Source organism: Chamaea fasciata, unplaced genomic scaffold (assembly GCF_029207755.1).
Source record: "Chamaea fasciata isolate MVZ Bird 193981 ecotype frontalis unplaced genomic scaffold, bChaFas1.0.hap1 SCAF_3, whole genome shotgun sequence".
Lineage (NCBI taxonomy): Eukaryota > Metazoa > Chordata > Aves > Passeriformes > Sylviidae > Chamaea > Chamaea fasciata.
The window spans coordinates 16,422,173-16,441,794 of NW_027094088.1; the positions used below are offsets into that span (position 1 = coordinate 16,422,173).

The 19,622-nt window shown below is 37.7% G+C and overlaps 1 protein-coding gene across 4 annotated transcripts in view; it reads left to right on the forward strand.

Annotated features, from left to right (window-relative positions):
* Positions 1-19,622, forward strand: part of CDC42BPA (CDC42 binding protein kinase alpha) — a 185,428-nt gene that overhangs the window by 148,054 nt on the left and 17,752 nt on the right. For all 4 annotated transcript variants that reach the window (XM_066178138.1, XM_066178139.1, XM_066178141.1 and 1 more), the window contains 13 exons: positions 1,085-1,204; positions 1,883-1,963; positions 3,995-4,100; positions 4,829-4,965; positions 5,613-5,752; positions 6,632-6,713; positions 7,874-8,090; positions 8,872-8,934; positions 9,779-10,372; positions 12,333-12,430; positions 13,833-13,917; positions 15,417-15,540; positions 16,870-16,987. In XM_066178138.1, coding sequence (XP_066034235.1) covers positions 1,085-1,204; positions 1,883-1,963; positions 3,995-4,100; positions 4,829-4,965; positions 5,613-5,752; positions 6,632-6,713; positions 7,874-8,090; positions 8,872-8,934; positions 9,779-10,372; positions 12,333-12,430; positions 13,833-13,917; positions 15,417-15,540; positions 16,870-16,987 — 1,965 coding nt within the window. The remainder of the gene's footprint in view (positions 1-1,084; positions 1,205-1,882; positions 1,964-3,994; positions 4,101-4,828; positions 4,966-5,612; positions 5,753-6,631; positions 6,714-7,873; positions 8,091-8,871; positions 8,935-9,778; positions 10,373-12,332; positions 12,431-13,832; positions 13,918-15,416; positions 15,541-16,869; positions 16,988-19,622) is intronic.

Consider the following 19,622-nt stretch of genomic DNA (forward strand, 5'->3'; position numbering starts at 1 on the left):
TTTGCATGTATAAAATTAGCTTGGCAATATAATTGATTCCAAAAAAGCAGTAAAGTTTGTGGAATTCTTAGTATTGTCAGTGGCAAGTGAGATGAAAAATACTGGAATGTTAAAATGCTTTCTGTAAACATGGCTGCATATTTTAGTTTATCTGCAAGCTAGGCAAATCCTTGGCAATGGAGAATTGATGACAGCATTGCTCCAGAAAATCAAGGCATGCCATGGAGCCTTCTGCAGGCCTGCAGCTTGTGCTTTTTTAATTAGTGGAAAAAAGCATTTTCACCTTTTCTCTCTCTTTTTTTTAATATAATTTTACATAGAAAACTTTGTGGAGATGTCTTGTTTTCAAGGAAGAATCCTGCTTTCTCTGATTTTTTCAGCTGTACTAACAAAAGATGACTTGTTACCCAAGATACCTGTTTGTACCTATGTGCCTTGTTCAGTGTAGCTCTGTGTTGGGCTTAGTTTCATTCTGTATATCCAGGACTAGGAAAATATTACCCAGAAGAAACTGTGTTCCTGGTAAGGATGTTTCTGTAGTTCAAATGGGGTGCAAAACCCCGTCAATTCTCTGTGAGTATGTGAGTATAGTTATCAGGATATTCACTGCTCTGCCTTTTCTCCTTGTTTTCTCCTAAATATGTTTGCAGGAATTTACATGGCCTATGTGGAAATTCACTTCTAAAAAATCCCTGCTACCTGTGGACAAAACCCAGTAGTGTTTAGAAAACATTTACCCCTGAAAAATGCTGAATTACAAGTGTCTTCAAGTGGTTATCAGGGTCCTGAAGTAGCAGCTCTTATGCATGTGCTCACCTCTCAGCAGAAGCCTTGGCGTGTTTACATGCAGTAACTTTCATTCCATTTTTTGCTTTTAATTAGGAAGTTGCTTAAAATTGAATTTTTATCCTCTCAGTTCTCTCTTAGGAATTCTACTGCTCCCATATCTTATTTTGGTAAGAGTTGAGAATTCTTTTTTAATGATGTTTTTGATTTATTTCTTTGGTTGTTGTTTTGTGTTTGTTTTTTTTTTTTGTTTTTGTTTTGTTTTGGTTTTTTTTCTTCTCTTGAATTGTTCTCCTAGATTGATTCAGTTGAGAATTTTACATTGTCTAATACTCCATCACGGGATGAAGATAGCAAGTCTCACCTCCATTCAAGATCAAGGTCTCCTTCTACAGCCAGTGAGATTGAACCAATTGAGGTACTTCAGTGTTGAAAGATATTTTTGTCCTTTTATTTTTTTTTAAGGAGTAACAGTTAAAAAACAGTATAAAAATTACTACTGCAAATCTTCTGTTTAGGGTGAAGCTCATTCTTCTGCAGCAAAACTGTTTAGGACTTTGTAATATCATTCTGCCCTAGTGATGAACTGTTTTTGGGGAATGTTGTATTTCCTTTCACATGTGGTTAATTGAATAGGGATGGGAACTATGAATCAATTATTAATTATGGTCTCCCTTCATAACATATCCTCAGTCAGAAATATGTAAGAAATGTTGCCACAAAGATTATGCTATAATGTAGTTAGTAGGAACACACTTTAAAGCCCTGCTGGAAGTCTTGTTATTACCAAATGCTAGCCAGACTGCAACTATAATGATTTATCTCTTTTCCTGTTAAAAGAAATAATTTTCTGGTTATTTTATATTAGAAAATATCCAGTCAGTTGTTTAATGTGAAGTTGGTTTTGACATTTAGGAGATGTATCTTGCCGAGAAGTAAGATTTGTTTTTCTGAATCCTGCATTAATCAATTTGGTTTCATGGTTTGCATGCTGGGAGATGGGGTGGGTGGGACAACATACACTTCTTCCTTTATCCAGCCTTTCTTTGATAGTGTGTTCTTGATGTCTGATTGATCCTTTTGGGACTCTGTCCAGGCTACAGATCATCCTCCCCGATCAATTCACACACCGACCATGAGGACAGCGTATATTGGCTCGGGACTCTCTGCACCAAAGGTATCCTGTCAAACATTCACACTTCTTTCGGAGCAAGGGCAACATGTCAGCCCTGGGCTACAGCTTCAGGAGAACTGATTATCACACTGATCTTACCAGAACTGTCTAGAAAGGATGTTTATGTGCTAGGTGGTTGCTCTCTAAAATTTAAAACCCTTGGTTCTTACATTATGGGGTGTGACAAGCTGCACTGGGAATTCTACAGGCACTTGATGGTAGGAAAAACAGTAGTTCGGATATTAGAACGGGGTAAATGAGCCAGAATGTGGAGAAAGGAAAGTGCCATCCCAGGAAATGAATGTCTGACCAACATGCCTCTCTAATCTTTGCATACAAGAAAGTCTCAGACTAGCATGTCTGTGTGCTAATTAGATGCTTATTCTTGAGAAAAAGCAAAGAGTAGGCCTGAAAATGAAACCACAGAATTGCCTGTTTCTAAGCAGTATAGAGTGAGCACTACAGAAAGAGATTTCCAATTCTTTTGTCTTTTGTCTTTTACCTGCCTAAATACGGATTTTCCATCAATTGTTGAAACCATTTTGCTGTTGCCTAATAAGCCAGTGTATGGTAATTCCCAGTTGATTATGTATATCCTAGCAAATGAAGAATAATACAAGCTATTAAGGGAAAAAATTTCTTGTGAAAATCTTGAAAATGACTCAGTGGTTTAGGAATCTCCTGTATATTTAAAAATGACAGTTTTTCCTGCAACTTAAAATTAAGTAAGTAAGCCTTTCTAATAGATCTGTTTCTCTGCTTTGACAAATTGCAAAGAAGCAGAAGATTCATTTGTGTAAAGGAGAGCTAGAAATTTTGAGCAGACAGTGTTCTGTTGGCAGCATCTCAGTAGATCAATTAAAGAATACTGTAAGTGCACTTGGAATCACATGAATCTGACTTTACTGTGCACATAATTAAATTTTTGCTAACATTTTTCTCAGTAAGTGATGACTTGCTTTATAATTTATTATGTCCCCTAAAGAACCTTCTCACTTTTTGATTGCATCAGTGTTTAAAGCTGGGTGTTGTTTCTCTGCAAGTCTCAGAACATTCTGTAGACAGAAAGCTGCCATTGTAACAGTAAATCTGTTATTAAATATGGATAAGTTTGAGCCCTTAGCTGTGGTACCTTATGCTCTGAAAAACAGGACTGTGAATAAAATTTTAACATGCCTACTCCAAAGTAGGCTGCAAAATTGTCTTCTTTCAGATCACATACATTATCAGCTTTTTTTAGACAGTCTTTGCATTCCCCCTGTGCTCTGGCCTTTCTCCCCAGCAGTTACTTCACTGGGAGTTTTTACAGAAAAGCAAAGCAACTTCCTGGATTTTATGTAAGGCCATCTGTGAAACATCCTGCGACATTATGTGGGCATTTGGCCTCTATCTAGCAGCATCAGCACGGCCATCCTTGAGATGAGGGAGAGAATGAAACCACTTACTCATGTGCTCTGTGTTCCCAAGGAATAACAGGACGAAAAACCCTTTCAAAATCAACTTCATCTATCAGCTTCAGCTCTCACCTTTAGATTGGGTGTTCTGAATTGCCTCTGCTAAACACCATAAAAGGGGGCCCTGTCAGGGCTTTCTGGCATAAAATTTAAAATTTTGAAAAAGTCTGCTGTTTTTCTTTCAGCTAAGGCAATTCCCCGGCAGAGGAGCACTGAATTTGCAGCTTAAAAAATACTGTTATGGGTTGACCTGGGCTGACAGTCAGGTGCCCACCAAGCACATGCTTATACACGTTCAACTTCTAAAGTGTAACAGAATCATTTTGGCAGGTTTCCTATCTGCAGTTGAAGCAAACTCATGTTCTGAGACAGGGTCCAGTTTCCATGGCTTTGTTTACAGAGGGTGCTTTAAATTATCAACAACAAGCACTGTGAAAAGAAATTTTTTTCGGCTCAGATCTCATTTCAGCAAACACAAACAAGGTGGCTTATTAAATGCACCTATGCCCTCTTGTCTGTGAAAATCACTGTACTTGAGAAGTGTTAGAGGTGGTAACATCCTTGTCTACTTGTTTCACAGCCTAAAGCTCACCAGTTTGTAGTGAAATCGTTTAACACACCAACAAAATGCAATCAGTGCACATCCCTGATGGTTGGTCTGATACGACAGGGCTGTACTTGTGAAGGTAAGCACTTGGGAGGGCGCAAACAAGTGTGAACTGAAGTTCTTACAGATGCAAATGGTACAGAAAATGTAGTGTGGTGATGCAGGAATCTTCTGCTTATATTTTGAATAACAGTATATTCTCATGCTTCAGTCTTTGAACAGTAGAAGCCAAACACTTTGAACCTACATAAGAGATGGCCCAGTTTTCTGGGGACACTCTTATTCCAGTTGGTGGAAGAGCTTAGTTCAGTTTACTCAAAATAGTAATAAGGGGCCACAGTGAGTGATCAAGTATACTGATAGCAGCTTTGCTTTATGTTGCAGGGCAAAATTTAAGACATCTATTCTGACATTCCAGAAAGAAGCAAAATTGGTACTGAATGGCAGTTATTCTTGTTTTATGTATGCAGAATGATACTTATTATTAAAAGGATGTTCCAGTTTTTTGTTTACCAGTAGAGTTGGGCCTAAAAGACATCATAGAGATTATCTTAGGCTCTTTCTTACCTGGATGAAACCATAAACTATCTAAAAAAGAGAAATTCAGGACTTGGAACAGATTAAAACATGAACTGCTGCTGTGTGCAGACTTTTATTTCTGTCTGTAGCAAAGTTCAGTGAGATTATTCAGATACTGCTCAGAAAAAGAAAGGGGATTTCTTTGTAAATCTCATCATCATTATCACAACTTTTGCACTGCACAAGAAATAACCATCAAATCTTTTTGTTTCTTTTCCTCCTCACAAGTATGTGGCTTCTCTTGCCACGTGACCTGTGCAGACAAGGCTCCTGCAGTATGTCCAATCCCTCCTGAGCAGACTAAGGGACCTTTGGGAATAGATCCCCAGAAAGGCATAGGAACAGCTTATGAAGGACATGTCCGAGTAAGTATGAGGTAGCTGCATTTGGGGCACTTACGTTAAAAGCATTGTTTTTCAGGCCTGGTATTACTTTGAATATTGGGGGAATAGATTCAATTACATCTTAGGGTAGCAGTTTGGAAACAAAGACGTAAATTTTCACAAAGCAGCTCTTAGCATTGTCAGCAGTGATCCTCTCTCCAGTTCTGTTGGTCAATGTGCTTTGAGTTGGTTTTGAATAGTTCCATCTCTAGAGATCAGATCATCTTCCCAGGCCCTGTGAGTTTTTGAGTCTTTCTGCTTGTACTGTCTGTGGTCACTGGTGTGGATATTTGCATAGAAATATTAAAATATTTACTCAACATAGTTTTGGCCATAATTCTGTGACCAACTAGAGACAGGTTTCTTTCTCCATATTTGTTAATACAGCTCTGAATGAATTTGTGAAATGAGAAAAAAAGAATGTGTGATGCTATTAATTTATTAAACAGCATGTTGTCTTTGTGTCTGTATTTGTTGGTTTTACTGCTCCTGGGCTCTTGTTTATGTTGCTTAATATCACCACTGAATTAAAACTTTCCAGCCCAGATGAGCAAACCGATTTTTTTGCTGTTTGATTTTTTGATTGCATCTAAACTTAAAAGAGTTGATCAGAATTTATTTTTCTAAAGGTCCCAAAGCCAGCTGGAGTAAAGAAAGGTTGGCAGAGAGCGCTGGCAGTGATCTGTGATTTTAAACTCTTCCTGTATGATGTAGCAGAAGGAAAAGCGTCTCAGCCCAGCGTGGTAGTGAGTCAGGTCATAGATATGAGGTAAGCTGTTTGCTGCTGGTGGGTGCTTTGCAGAGGCACTGGTAGGTTTTGCTCTGCTTTTCCTTTTTGTCAAATCAGTAAGCAAGCTCCAGAGCTTTTATGAAACCCTGTAATCCATGTTGAAAGCCACTAATTTTCTGGGATAAAAACACAAAAGAGCAGTTAGCCGTTATTTGGAATTAGCCTGAACTACACTTGTTTGTTCTTATGTGGATGTTTAAACTTCCATTACTACATCATGTGCAAAGAGCATCTGTTCAGCTGTGTAGAAGAACTGGAATGAATAAAGAATTAAAAAGAACATCATTTTGGGGTTGAATAGAGTTTTGAAAGACATAAAACTTTGTTATAGGGTAAATGTATTACAATTTTTGCTTGAGAAGGGCTGAATAGTTTGTTGCCACTGTCTACAGTATTACTGAAATACTATCAGCCTCACTGAAGGCTGAGAGTATTTGACATAGCTGCTAAGTAAAGCTCATCTCTGATCTTAGTTAGTTCATCTAGAAAGTCCCAAACTGCTGTACATTATAGCTTCTAGGTGAATTTGGATTTTTATGAGAGTTGGAGAGGTGTTCTTCATTCCATTTATTTTTTAAGTTGGACTTTTTCTTTAAAGGTTTTAATTTATACATATTAAAAACAGTTACAGAATATCTGAATAGATTTATCTCCATCAGCATTCACCAGGAATTAATTATGTAACATTGCATTTGTGAATTTTATCCGCAGATACAGATAAAAGGATAATTTTAAAAATCAGATCTCAGTGCTGACTTGTTATGTCCTTCACTAAACAAGGCTATCAGAAAAGTAAAATTCAAACATACAGATTTTGCTCATTAACTCTTTTCCAATTATGTTTATGGTCTCCATAAGGGATGAAGAATTCTCAGTGAGTTCTGTCTTGGCCTCAGATGTCATCCATGCAAATCGGAAAGATATCCCCTGTATCTTTAGGGTAAGTATTACATCCTGACCCTACTAACCCAGACGTGCAGGGTTTCACAGGGTGATGTGTGGTGTGCATTCACTGACAGATTGCCAGTATTTTATTTCCTTGGCAGGTTCTGCCCATGTGGTATCCATGGCAGCAGCAATGCAAAGATCTGTACATAAATCATTTCTGTGGTAAAAATAGCACTGGTACATCTAGACAAGCATTCATCTCCATGTGGGTTGTATTTTTTAATCTTCACAATAAGATGTATTTTCTTCTACTTACTCTTAGTCATTTCAAATTCTTCTGTTTATCATGACCTTGTACATTTTCATTTCCTCAAGTTGCCCTCTGCTTCTCAATTTAACTGACTGGGTTATTGCTGAAGTCTTTGTTTTATATACCTTTGTTTTTTTATGCATTGGATATCTGAAAACTCCCGTTTATCAGAGAGTCAGTATAGAATTTTAGTGCTAAATGCTCATCAAAATTTTTGTCTAGTATCTGGTATCAGGATTTTGCCATCATTTGTTTATTCTAATATTCTTATTTTTATTAGATATTCTATTAAAGCTTTGACCTCAGTGAAATCACCTTGATGTCTTTCCGATTCCTCTGTCATTTCTTTACTGCGCCTTTGTATTTCACTTCTTGTTTTTCCAGTTTTTAGACTGTTCATTACTCAGTGTGCTGAGAGGAGATAAAACCTACAAAAGGGGCTTTCCATTTTATCTATAATAGCTGTATCAAATGCATGAAAAGGATCACAGAGCATTCCTTCAATAAAAAACATTCCTATTGCATTAAATTATTAATGAAATCTATAGCTCTTAAAAATACAGAAAGCTTTATTAAAAACGCTTTTTGTTATAAAATTGCTGTGAGAAACAATTGACTTCCTTATTTAGAGCAGACATTCATGAATTATAAAATAAATACAAGTGCATTTAAACCAAAGCCAACATTTTCTCTGTTCTTGAAGATATCTGCCTCTGGTTTTCTGCTGTGGGTTCTTGATTTAGATAAGAGTGTTTTCTATTAACTGAAGAGAAAATTTTACTTCCTTAATTCAGGCAGCTAATTAAAAGGGCACTTAAAGCCATCTGATTCCCTTGTAAAAACGATCATGAGGAAATTATTTATCACTTATGACTTAAAACTGTGTTTTAATTTTTTTGCAGGTTACAGCCTCCCAGCTCTCTGCGTCCAGCAACAAGTGTTCAATCCTGATTCTAGCAGACGGTGAGAATGAAAAAAGCAAGTGGGTGGGCGTGCTGAATGAGTTGCATAGGATCTTGAAGAAGAACAAACTCAAAGACCGCTCAGTCTATGTTCCCAAAGAAGCTTATGACAGCACCTTGCCTCTCATCAAAACAACACAGTCAGCAGCAATCATAGGTATGAAACTATTAAGAGGAAAGCTCTAAGGAAAAGGGGTATGCTAAAAGCATGAATTTTTTAGGAAAAAAAAATGTGTTAGGTGGTTGTCTACTGAATAGAGAGTAATATGTAGTGGTTTTATCCCCTGTGGAAATGTGTATGGGCCTAAAAGAAAAGTGCAAGTTAGTACCCAGCACTTTGGTAAGCTCTTTTAAGAGTATTCCCTCTATTCTTCCATATTCATAATTATTCACCAATATTCATAATTCTGAATAATTTTGACTGAGAATTGGACCTTTCTCTTTTATTACTGTGTAAACATAATTCCCTAACTGGGCAAAACTAGAACTACAGGGTAGGTGTAAATCACTCACTTTAAAATCTGCTGGTGGGACCACAGAGAAAGTTTAAGATCAGAGATTGAATTTAGGCATTTCAAATATTACTGCATTGAATATATTAAACACTGATTATTGAAATTATTTCAATATAATATTATAGTTACTTCAAAGCTGGTGTTAGACTTAAGTTCTCTGAACAGTTTGCTAAAAATTATGTTTCTAGCTGTTACGTTAGCTAACAGGAGAAATGGGAAAATACTTCTTTTTTCAGAAATGTGAAAGATTGGGAGGTTGCAAATTTTTTTTTAATGCATGAAAATATTAGGTTTGGCTTTATATACAATTATTTCAATATATTATAAAAACTGTCTCAGTTAATGAGAATTACCACTATTGTTTAAGTGATTTATAAAGTACCTCCAAAGAAAAATAACCTTTTTTTTCCCTTTATGTCATAGACCACGAAAGAATAGCTCTGGGGAATGAAGAAGGGTTGTTTGTTGTGCATGTCACCAAAGACGGTAAGAAACTAGGAACTGGTAATAATTTCCCTAATACTAAATCATCTTTTTCTTATTTAGTATCTCCTGGTTTCATTTTTCATGATTTACTACATTATCAGCTGTACAGCTCCATGAGAGACCAGAAGGTGTTCTTATGGTTTGGGTATCCTTTATAATAACAAAAATACAGCTTTTGGAATGCAGTTGAAGGTTTTTTCCCTGTTGGAAACTAGCTCGGTACTGTTTTCAGACCAGGTTGTTCGGGGCTTTATCCAGTTGAGTGTTGAAAATTCCCAAGGACACAGATTCCATGTTCTCTCTGGACTGCCTATTGCAAATTACTCTCACAGTGAAGCTTTCCTTTGTATATTCAGTAGGAACCTCCCTCATTTGAATTTCCTGCTCTGCACCTCAGCAAGAACCGTGGCCTAATCCTTTTGTGTAACCTCCTCCTTGGTACTGGAAATGAAAACTTCTGTGCAGTACTGCAAGATGTAATAACAGATTGCCCAAGTTAACTCAACAAATGACATGTTTAATTGCATGTTTCAGTTCTGAGACTTTTTCTTTATTCAGTAGATTTTTGCTATAAACTGTTTTTGAAATGAATACTGAAATAATGCAGTTGCTACTGCATCAGATCTGCTCCTCCCATTTCTAATGAGGAAAAGCCAAAGGTTTATCCAGAATTGCCACATACGATGTTATTAAAATGCTATTTTGATTCTGTACGTTTTAATATTGCAGGGAAGCAATAAAGGGGATTTCTTGGGCTTCTTTCCTAGTTCATCATGTTATAGTCAATTCACACTTCACCGTTACTTACTTGAATTTGTGGGGGTTGTTTCGATTTTTGTTTCAGAGATCATCCGTGTTGGTGACAATAAGAAGGTTCATCAGATTGAGCTCATCCCGAGCGAGCAGCTCATAGCAGTGATCTCAGGACGGAACCGTCACGTGCGACTCTTCCCCATGGCTGCCCTGGACGGAAGGGAGACTGAGTTCTATAAGCTGGCAGAGACCAAGGGCTGCCAGTCAATAGTTTCTGGACACGTGCGCCACGGAGCTCTCACCTGCCTGTGTGTAGCCATGAAAAGGCAGGTGCTCTGTTACGAACTAAATCAGAGCAAGACACGCCACAAAAAGATCAAGGAGATCCAGGTGCAGGGAAACGTGCAGTGGATGTCGATCTTCAGTGACCGTCTCTGTGTAGGCTACCAGTCAGGTTTCTTAAAATACCCCCTTCATGGAGAGGGCAGCCCATACAGCCTGCTCCATCCAGACGACCACACGCTCTCATTTATCTCACAGCAGCCAACTGATGCCATCTGTGCAGTCGAGATCTCAAATAAAGAATACCTGCTGTGTTTTAGCAGCGTCGGGGTTTACGTCGACTGCCAGGGCCGAAGATCCAGGCAACAAGAGTTGATGTGGCCTGCAACTCCATCTTCTTGCTGTGAGTTGTGCTCTGCGTGTGTGTGTGTGTGTGTGTGTGTGTGTGTGTGTGTGTGTGTGTGTGTGTCTTTGCTGCTGTCCTCTAAAGTGATCTCTGCTTGTATTGATATCCACTGGAAGTGAAGTTCGGAGCTAATTACCTGACAGGTTAATGAATGCTCTTGGCCCCTGTCACCATTTTTAATCTAGTCAGAGAGTTTAATCCTCATTTATGCTAGTTTCAACAACTCTGGCACTGATCTATACTTGCTGAAACACGAAGAGGAATCATGAGTCAGGATTTCTGACTCTAAAACATCCAAAAGCTTCAGGTTCAGCAGAGGCTAATGGGAACTTCGTATTTGCTGCCACCAGCGCTGGACTTTTGTTATTTAAAGTCTTGGAATGTGATTATACTTTGGCTCAGCATTGTGGTTCCAGCTTTCTTCATGCTGAGAGTCACCAGGATCTGGTAGTTTGACTTGCTTTTCTCTAATGGTATTTGTTCCTACTTACTAGCCTGTCTTTTCTTTCTTGATTTGTTCATTTTTCTTCCTCAGCAGTTTTTGTCAACAACCTTCTTATTCATCTCCTCTCTACTTTTTGAAAAAGTCACTTTCTAAGTTTCCCTCCTGTCTCTCTCTTCCCTTCCAAAATACAACGCGTAGCAGACAATACAAAAAATATATTTAATAACCTTAATTTTTCAAGATTTTTATTTTCACCAAGGTCTGTTAAACATATATTGCACGTTATTTCAAAGCTGGGGCTTTATTTCTGTGAAAGTTTCAAGGGAAAAAAAAAAAAAAAAAAACACAAAAAAACAACAAAACCAAACAACAAACCTGAATGTCTATCTTCTTCTTTTTAAAGTCTTTCTGAATGTAGATAAAGATTACCAAATCTGCACTCAGAGTACTGAATGAGCCCAATTCTGTGTTGAGTTTTAGAACAGTCTGCCTTCTTACCTCACTCTGGCTGCAGTCCAGTCACACTGTAAAGGAGTGGAGTATTTCACCTTGTTTGACTGAAGGCCCTTCTGAATATGGAGGGAGCAGCTTTTATGGAGTATCTTCTACTTCTGGATTTCAAGCAATTGTACGCAATTGATTATTACAATGGACTCAGACAATGAATGAATCAAAACAGAAGGTTTTGTGATGTGATAGATTGAAAAATGTGTATTTTTCACACATAGTTCATCTATACTTCCCATTGTTATTTGTGACAGTTTTTTGACTGCCTGAAATGAAGTGGTTTGATGGGTCTCCAACTCAGAATGGCAGTCTATTTTATAGCAAAAGCTTTTGCATTTAAACACAACTTGGATGCTGTTGTTAGTCTTGGCAGACTATGGTAGTCTTATTGCCGACATGGAAATACTAAATCCTCCTTTAGAAGTGGTCCCAGTGAAACAAATTTCATCCTGGGAAAATGTGCCAGATAAGTAGCAGAAGATTTCTCTTTACAATCCAGAAAATGAGAAGAGAAAATTAAAGTTAAGGAAACGTGACTTTTATGACTGTGTCATGGTGCTTAGTTCCAAGTGATGCTCATTTAATGCATAGTCCAAAGACTCAGAGCTCAGTTCATTCAGGTTATTAAATAGAACGGTGTGTTTTCCTGCCACATCATTTACAATACATGACTTTTATTAAAAATGGGGCTTTTAGGAGGAAAAAACCTTTGAAATATATTGGTATTTGGCAGAGTAAACCTTAACATCTTACAATTCAGAAAGTAGGTAGGTTTTCAGCAAAGTTAAAAGTCATGGAGGTTGTAAGTTTTTAGGTGGTGCTAGTTTGCCTTCAGAATAAATTTCTTGGTCATTTTTGAGTTAAAGCACATTTTTCAAAGCTTGTTGTTGGATTGTGGAGCACTGGTTTTATTTTCTTAAGTAAATATGGTTAAACTGTAAGAAATTGTCTATTTTGGGCCATGTCTAAAAGCACGTGACACAATGCCTCATTGTTCCTTCCCAGGTTACAATGCACCATACCTCTCTGTGTACAGTGAAAATGCAATTGATATCTTTGACGTGAACTCCATGGAGTGGATTCAAACTATTCCTCTCAAAAAGGTAACTTCCCGTTTCAGTATGGGCCAAAGAATTATGTCCAGTTTCAAAACTGCTTTAGAAGCCATCATTAAAACTTGTGGAAACATAATTGAATTAAAAGAAGAGCTACTGCAAAGAAATTAATGCGTTTTTGTTGGAAATAGAAGATACAAAATGTGTTTTTCATGTGGTTGCACTGCTTTAGATGAATGGTCAGTCTGGAGCATATGACTATGTTAGACTTACTGATACTGTTGTAATAATGAGAGGAATTAATTGGTATTAATTACATATGGCTCCATTGGGACTAGTTGTGTTGATGTTATTACCAGAGGATGGTGGATGTTAAGGTAATCAAACAGGCCTTGATAAATCTATCTCCTGCTGCTTGAGCATATTGTAGATAGGCAGGGTTAGAACATTTTGTTTCAACCAGTAGAAACACCAAAACCAGGGTGACGTCAGGTTTGGATCTCTTAGTAAAAGGAAGATGTTTCTGAAAACTGACACTTCTTTGGTACTTAGAAGATTTAGAAGTCTTCTCTGTTGTACTTGGAAAAAAGAGGGAAAAGTCAGGTTTTTTCCCTGTGGTTTACACTGACTTTAGCTTTGTATCAGGGTCATCTAGATTCCTTTACTGGCATTCCAGTGACACAGAACTGCAGGACATTGCCCCTGTGGTCTTGTGTTGGTCATTCCGTCTCTGCATATCAATTTCCCACATCAGATGCAGACCAGGATATTCTGGCAGTGCTGTGAGGATACATAATGCAAAGATCAAGGTGCTCAGCTATTAACCATCTTAAGGAGAGACCAATCTGGACTTTTATGGGAAAGTTCTTTCTGGTATCCAAACTTTGAGTTATTAAGCAGTTGGAGCATTTTTTTTTCCTACACAGTAGAATGTGATTTAGTACTTTGATTAATATTTGTCTCAAGACTTTGAATGGATAAAGTTACTTTCAGCAAACAAAATTACTACACTTAGGAGTCTCAAAAGTGGCCATTTATTATGAAGAGTCTGTTTCTAAACAATTTACAGAGTGTGGAATGCATTTTTCATTTTTATGTTGAAAATCACAAATACCAGTAGGTTTTAGCAGTCTGTGTGTGCTCTTACCAAACTGCAGAGCATTATTGTGGCATGGTGCTAACACAAAGTAAAAGCTCAGCTTATTGCTTTGTACATCTAGTAGAAAAAACTGAGTTGATCTATGAAGTAGGCTTCCAACACAACTATTCGTTTAAGTGTTGGGAGGAATGGTGTTAAGCCTGTGTCTTGAAGTGGAATTTTAGGCAACCCCCTCTGTACTCATTCTCAAAAACAAAGGGTTTAAAATTCTTTAGAACTCTTCTTCGTGGTTTTAATGACTTGGAATTGTTACTGTTGAGAGTATTACAAGGATTGTTTTTCTTGCTTCAGGTACGACCCTTGAATACAGAAGGATCACTAAACCTTTTAGGCCTGGAGACAGTCAGATTAATATATTTCAAAAATAAAATGGCAGGTAAGTAAAGAGAAGCCAATTTTCATCATGCAAATTTCTGTTTAGAAAGAGTATTTTTCTTTGTCTGCATCTGTGCATTGCAGAAAGGGATCTCTTAAATGTCTGTGTGCTTGTTGATTTGGGAAAAAGCCAAAGTTAATGGATTCCACGGGGATTGCAACGGTCTCTTTTCCCTGAACTTTTTTCTTTCCTTTTCAATATTTCATGAAGACTTGAGTGAAGACAGGAACTAGAAACTAGAACTACTGGACACTCCCTCCAAATGTGGGATCACCTGCCAGAACACTGCCTAAAAAAGCCTGCACGATTAAAGACCTAAATAGTCATTTTGGCAGCATTCGATTAAAATTAATACTATATTTAACCTAAACAAATGTTTCCCAAGCGTTTTAAAGTAATATGGTGTATTCATAACTTATTATTAGGGCCAGCTATGACTGTGTGCCACAATTTTAGCTTCAAAAATCTGTTTTTGTTACGAGTCTTTCTGACCTTTTTTACTTTTTAGAGCTGATTTCAAAAGCATGCTCTTGAGGAATCTCCTTAAACTTTTGTTTAACCTCTTAGGTGGAGAGGGGACATGATCTGTTTCAACAACCAAAAGCTATAAATTTTTGTTAACAACTTTCTGTAAACAGTGGAAATAAACACTCTAGAAAAATGTACTGCTGCTGGCACTGTTTCCATGCTTATTTAAATTGCCAGCAAATTAGTACGAAAGGAATGGCAGTGGTAGAGAGGAGAAATATGCTGGAAGTATGTATAGAGAATTTTCAAGTCTAATAAAGACTGAATATTAGAGTTGATCTTAAGGAAAGAAGAGATTTGAGTTCCATATAAAAACACTGTTTTTTCAGTGAGCAGTAGCTTATTAAGAGTGTCGCTTCAGTCTCCACATATAGAAAACAAGACACAGCAGTTGCAACATTCATTCAAAGTCACACAGCTGTTGTGTGATTATCACTGTTTTTCTTTTCATGTCTTTAATAAAGATCCCTTGGCCAGATGTACGCACATGGAAAAAATCTTCTCTTTTCCCACAGTTGCATCAAATTACATCAATGTTCAGACATTTCAAAAGCCATATTCTCTCTGGAGTAGGGAATGAATGAAAGAGAATCTTGCATTCAGTTTCCAGACAGTCGGAAGAACAGGACTGTTCTAGTGATTCTCAGTGAGATCCGCCAGGGGAATTTTGAGACAAGGCTCAGATTCCCTTTCTGCCCACCGAAATGTTTATTTCAAGGAATGTGTCAGTGGTGGTGTGAGAACACAGGTGTGGCAGCTCATGTGTGAAGAAGGGTGAAGTCTGTTGCTACATAAGAGTGGTAGATAGTGGCCAAGGAAACCCATAAACCAAAGAATGTTTGTTCAGGTTTGATGGGAAAGGGGTGGTGTCCAGCACTACCACAGCAGAGGTAAAAAGGGTGTTGCAACTCAAGTTCCATGAATACTTAAGGAAGTGCCCCACTGCATCCCCATCTCTGTGCTGATTTCAGAGGGGGATGAGCTGGTGGTGCCTGAGACATCAGACAACAGCCGGAAGCAGATGGTTCGGAGCATCAACAACAAGCGGCGCTACTCCTTCCGCGTGCCCGAGGAGGAGAGGATGCAGCAGAGGAGGTCGGTATTCCACCTGTACTTGTCTTCTGTCCATGCCTGTAGGCCCTGATGGACACTGACTGATCGTGCTTCACATGTGGCTTTCTGGAATGCCCATTCAGGTGTTCCTGTCTCTTCTCTACCCTGTTAATCCTCAAGGTTGAACTTGTGTTAATACCGTTTTGGATATGGATATGCACTGGATGCACAATTAGTTCAGATTAATTATGTGAAACAGCTGTAATTTGGAATGCATGCCTCCACATACTGTATGCAGGTGCATAGGTGTGCACATACACTGTATATATAAAGTTCTCCAATAAACACTTTGCAAAAGGAGATTACTTTGCTAACTATGCATATGGATTAATTACTCTCAGACTCCGGTTCTGCTTTTCTTTCTGGAGGAGATTCTCCTCTCAGCAGTATTCCAGGACATCTGTTTCTTTGATTTATAGATTTAACTACATAAAATTTCTATAAAGTTTACAAAACAGACTTCTTCAGGGGACATAGGATTTCAGGGTGTATTTCTAATGGGAATGTTTAGCAGGTTACAAAACATACTTTCCTAACTGGCCACAAAACCAAGTCTGCACTACTGGCAGTGTTCGCAGAGGATGTTTTTGACCATTTGCTGTCACTCACTGGAAGTGATCTGCTACTGTGCTAAGCCACAGTCCAAGAACTGAGTATTTCACTTTTCTAAGTTCCAACATCTTGCACCATTGGTTGGCTCCCAGTTTGTCTTTCTTTTTGGCTCTAAGGAAAGAAGCAACTGTATGCCGTGGAAATAGAATTCCATTTCTTGTTCTTGCCTTTTCTGAGTTGATTGACATTTGGTCTCTTTAAAATTTTATTTATTCTGAGTTCTGAAATGCATCCTTGCCATTTTGAAGAGCTTTTAATTCTGACCACAGGCTGAGAAAGGTACTGCAGTATTATTTTTAATTCTATTTTCATATTTTATACTTCATTTTCATCTTCACTTTGTAATATATCACAAGTAAGTTTGACTTTTACTCATCTTACAGAGCTTTTTATCAGCTCATTCTGTGAATGTTAGTAACTACTGGGCAGGGGTTTTAGGCTGCAAACAGCATTCTTTTATCCTGGCTCCTTGCCCTCTCTTCAAGGTGGAACCTTCTCCACACAAGTACTGACAGCAGGGGTTTACCACTGTTAACATGCTTTAAAAGAGTCGTAGACTCATGGAATTGTTTAGGTTGGAAAAGACTGGTTAATTTCCATTTGAAAATAGCTGATAATCAAAGCTGTACATGTTTTATAAATAAATGCCCATCCTCACCTTGAAGGAGAAATACCTAAACAAAGTATCTTCTCTTCCAGGGAGATGCTACGTGATCCAGAAATGAGAAATAAGTTAATTTCTAACCCAACTAATTTTAACCACATAGCACATATGGGTCCAGGAGATGGCATACAGATTCTCAAAGACCTCCCAATGGTAAGTACAAAAGGACATGTGAGAGTGACTGACTGCTGCAGAGGCTGCAAATAAGTGAGAGAAAAACAAGTGCAATTTTAATGTATAATCAGTGATGTATTTCCGTCAGGAATAGTGTAACAAGGGGAATGGAGCTAAAAATGCTCTGCTGTATGTAATAAAATTGAAGCAAGGAGCAGGACAGGCCTTGAGCAGAGGAGGAGGAGGAGTGCCTAATGCCTCTGGAGTTTTAAGACATGCTGGCCTTGCAGTGTTGATGATAATTTTTATGACCCATATGAAGGGGCAAAGTTTACATGATTTGAGCCTATGCTCTTCGTGGATATGGAAAGAGAAATTCCTTTCTCCATGAACTGTAGTTTGATTTCTTTTTTCTCCTCCCATCTTTAGCACCAACTTAACCTATTTCTTTACAGCCTATTTTGCTGTAGCCATTCAATAATGTGTACTGCTCAAATTTCTTTTCATACCAAATGTGCTGTCTTTCCTGTTCTCTCCAAATTAAGCAGTCTCAGTGAAACAAAACTTCTTGCATAAAAACTAACCTTTTTAAGTTGAAAAATGAAAAAAGAAAACATGTAATAGCACATGTTCATTTCCCTAAAACCTCATGTAGGAAATACTCACTTGGAAGTTACTGAAATCTGTGATGAGCTAAAGACTAATTAATACTTTGCTCATTAGAAAGTACCATACTGCTTGCTTCAAGCTACCTTGAGCATCTTTTGTGTGTTTCTGTGTTCTGTATTGTTTTCTCAGCACATCCACAGTGACACAGATGTGATTCAGAAGATGGTAATTAGCACTGTAAGAAAGATAAGATGTTATGATAAACACAGATGAAATTTGTTCCAGCATAGGACTCAGGCATTAGCATAGAACTGCTGTCTAAAATGATCATCATTACTACTTTGGGTTTGTGCAGAAAGCAGGAAGTTGATGCTGAAACTGTGATTTTTCTGATGCTGAAAAGTGCAAAGGAAACAAAGATAAGACTGGAAAATAAAGTGCAACATGCAGTTGCACTAGTTCAGGAGTTTAGGAGCCTAATCTCTGGTCTTTGGATACTTATTTCCTCACTTTTGAAGCAAATGATACTTTTATGTTACACTCGACTGAAGTCTACATTTTGATTTATTTTAAAGCTGGTATTGGACACACTCTGAGAAGCCTCTCAATAACAAATATATTCAGTGTAATGAGAAAAACCAGTACTGTATGTGTGTATTTTTATACATGATAATCACTTTTATTAATGAACACATAATGAAGAAACGGTTTCTAGAAAACACATGATAAATCCAAGAGGTGTTGGCAGGTATGTTTCTCTTACCTGGATACAAGATTGCATGTGTCTGATGTTAGACAGAGAATGATCATTTGCTTCAGGGCAGGATGTAGATCAGAGCCTTTCTTCATTTCTCCATTTCTGGTAAGTTCTTTAAAATATTTGTGGCTCTTCCCAAGCAGAGAAAATAATTTGCTACCTGTATAGGTAGAGCAAAAGTCATCCTGTGTCACACCTTCAGTAGTTGAAAGTTCATGGGAATCAAAAGCTGCAAGGACACTTAACCCAAGCCCCACATCTGACAAGTGTAAAACAAGGAATGATTCTACCTATAGAAGGGGATTTTTTACATCATAATTTCAACAGTGTCATCTCTCAATGGCTTTCAGCTTTGAATCCATTCTAATTGCCTTGTATTAGCTCACAGGTCCTGTTTCCAGTTAGGACTGGTACTGTGCTATTACCAATCAATATGATGCTTTGAAAAAAATTCATGAGTCTCTTTCCACACTTAAAAGTGATGAGAAGAATTAGAAAATGTGTGCAGTTTACAGTTGACTCCTGCACTTGTTCCACTGCTGCAGCTTCTTTTTTAAAAGTTATTATTAAAACCTCCTTTTTGCAAGTAAGTATCAATCTTAATACTGGGAGATGTCACTGCAAGACAAAGCAAATTTGTTGTGTATTTTTCCATTGGTTCCTTACAATGCCATGTTGTATTTGTATTCCTAACTTAATTGGTTCGGAATTGCATGAAGCACTTGATGTGTGACTTGACAGTGTGTGAATTTGAAAATATTACTTGAAATTAGGAAATAAATCTTGTATCAAGAGCTACTTCAGTCCAGGCAGTTTTTTCTTTTCCAACAGCTTCCTGTAAGGTATTTGCTTGGACTGAGTTTTCGTTTAATTCATTCCAGACTAAGAACTTTGTTTCTCAGGCGCAAAAATAGAAGAAAAGGAGTTATGTGGGCATTTCAGGTTATGTATAGAGTCTAATGTTTCATTGGAAAGAAATTTAGAATCAGAAGAGGGGAATGGAAACAGAGGATGTTTCCTGGAGAACTGGTACACAAGGTAAAGAATAATCATCCAACCCTGTGTACAGCTCATCTGTATGGTGGTTCCTTTTCCAGGACATGGAATTATTTTACCAGTTTCATACCTTACTCCCAAAAGGTGAAAAGCTGGGGGATTTCTGTGCTGCTAAGCGTGTGTCCTGATTTTGCAGCTGGAACATCTTTGTATTTTTTAATAGACTACTGTGGTTCAGAAGAGAAAGTATTTTTTTAACAAACTTTGGGAAAGAATGCAGCACTTTTACTTTGGGAATGCCTGTTCTTGTTT